This window comes from Acyrthosiphon pisum, chromosome X (assembly GCF_005508785.2).
Source record: "Acyrthosiphon pisum isolate AL4f chromosome X, pea_aphid_22Mar2018_4r6ur, whole genome shotgun sequence".
NCBI lineage: Eukaryota > Metazoa > Arthropoda > Insecta > Hemiptera > Aphididae > Acyrthosiphon > Acyrthosiphon pisum.
Genome location: NC_042493.1, coordinates 121,626,630 through 121,628,444, shown reverse-complemented (window position 1 = coordinate 121,628,444; position 1,815 = coordinate 121,626,630). Strand labels below are relative to the sequence as shown.

Here is a 1,815-nt window from a genome sequence, read left to right as displayed (position 1 = left end):
GGTAGGTTTAGCAAGGAATTAACGTCTTTTGTTGATTTTTCATGATTTTCTTTTTTTTGTTTATCATATTAAAATAACATTTAATATTATTTTAATTGACTTAATTATTACTTTTAATACGTTGACGAGTTACACAAAGGCTAGTGGTAGGAATATTGAACATCAGTACAAATGTACATGACCTCGTAGTGTCATTGATAATATTCCCTCCATTAATGTTATCATGAAAAATTATAATACAATCATTGTATTGGTATTTAAAATGTAATACCTATGAAAATGTATTAATTTTCTTGGCTCGTTGACTCGTTTCACTGTATGACTTAGTATAACATTTGTTCAAGAAGTGAATTTACGTTAATATTTTAACAATGGATGAACAAATTATTAGTCAGATGTTGGATTCTGATTTCGACGAGTTTGATAATGTAGACGTACCTAGACGTACCTAGACGATACCGATTAACATTCAACTTGGGACAATGATGATGTGAACTCTTGTTGTAAGTAACTGTAATACAAATATTATACTTTACATAATATTTTAAATGTTTTATAATTATAGATTCAAGTGAAGTTGACTCTCAATCTGTGCGTAGGAATTTGTTATCCAAAAATATTAATAAAGGTTATTATTTTATATTTGTGTGTTACGTATCAATTTTCTAGTATTTGGTTATTATTTGGAACTTAATTTGTGTTTTTCTTTTAATTAGTTCAAGATCAAATATTTGACGATATTGTGCAGGGTAATTACATTATTGATGGTGAGTTATTTTTATGTTATAATATACATCATAATAATTATTTAATGTATTTATAGATATTTCTCATATAAGTGACTCTGATCTTGATGAAGAACCTACACAAACTGTGCGAAATACTGGACGTCTTAGAAAAACACCTCAACAAGATTATGATAATCCTAGATAGTGGAGAGCCGACGGCTCAGTAATTAATTCATATATATTTAATACTGGAAATGGAGATTATAGTATTAACCCTGTTTGTATGTCACATTATGTGACGGTTCTCATAATGATTTTTATCACTTTAATTCAACCACCCCTGGATATGCCACTGAATAGTTAAAAATCAAGTTTATAACTGTAGAACTGTATAAGAATAAAATTTAATAAGGTATTATATTAGTATTAATAAACTGTATTGTAGTTTATAATTAATCATATCAGAAAAACTAAAATCTTAGGTGATTAAAAATCAACAATATTATACATGAAAGTAATAAATGAAAGGAGGACACAACACAAAAATAATGTTATTTAAATTGTTTTTAAAAAGTTATATTATTATGGCTATATTAAATGATTTGGTTGAAATCTGATGTAAAAAAAATAAATTATTACTCTAAGAAATATTTGGTCCGGCTCATAATAATTGCCTATCTTATACGTGTAAAAGTTCCTCGCTTCACACAACTATTTACCAATCTAAAAATACATATAGAAAGATATACAATAACTTATGAATAATCTTGTATTACATTCTCAAATCTTAAATAAAAAAGAAACATTTTTACGAATTATTAACTCAAAATAATATGCTAATTTTCGTGATTTTTACATATTTTGTCAATTTTTGAACTTTAAATGTTAATAAAAAAAAACTGTGACTAAGGATTTTTAATATTTTTCAAATGTCATTGTAACAATAAAGTAGAAGCCTTGTATTAAATTTTCAAGTATTTTTACTCACAAATAAAGTTTTATTGACATTCATAGAAAAAAAAACTAATTAAATTGAAACTGAATTGTCCGTAACAGCTCAAAACAAATCAAATATTTGAAATTTTAT

General features: G+C 25.3%; 1 protein-coding gene across 1 annotated transcript in view; it reads left to right on the top strand.

The window, feature by feature from the left end:
- Positions 1 to 371: 371 nt before the first annotated feature.
- The window catches only part of LOC103308636 (WD and tetratricopeptide repeats protein 1-like), a 10,768-nt gene continuing 9,324 nt past the window's right edge, over positions 372 to 1,815 (top strand). Inside the window, exons 1-4 of the mRNA XM_016802208.1 lie at positions 372 to 444; positions 566 to 628; positions 717 to 767; positions 824 to 932. Of these exons, the coding sequence (XP_016657697.1) occupies positions 372 to 444; positions 566 to 628; positions 717 to 767; positions 824 to 932 (296 nt within the window). The remainder of the gene's footprint in view (positions 445 to 565; positions 629 to 716; positions 768 to 823; positions 933 to 1,815) is intronic.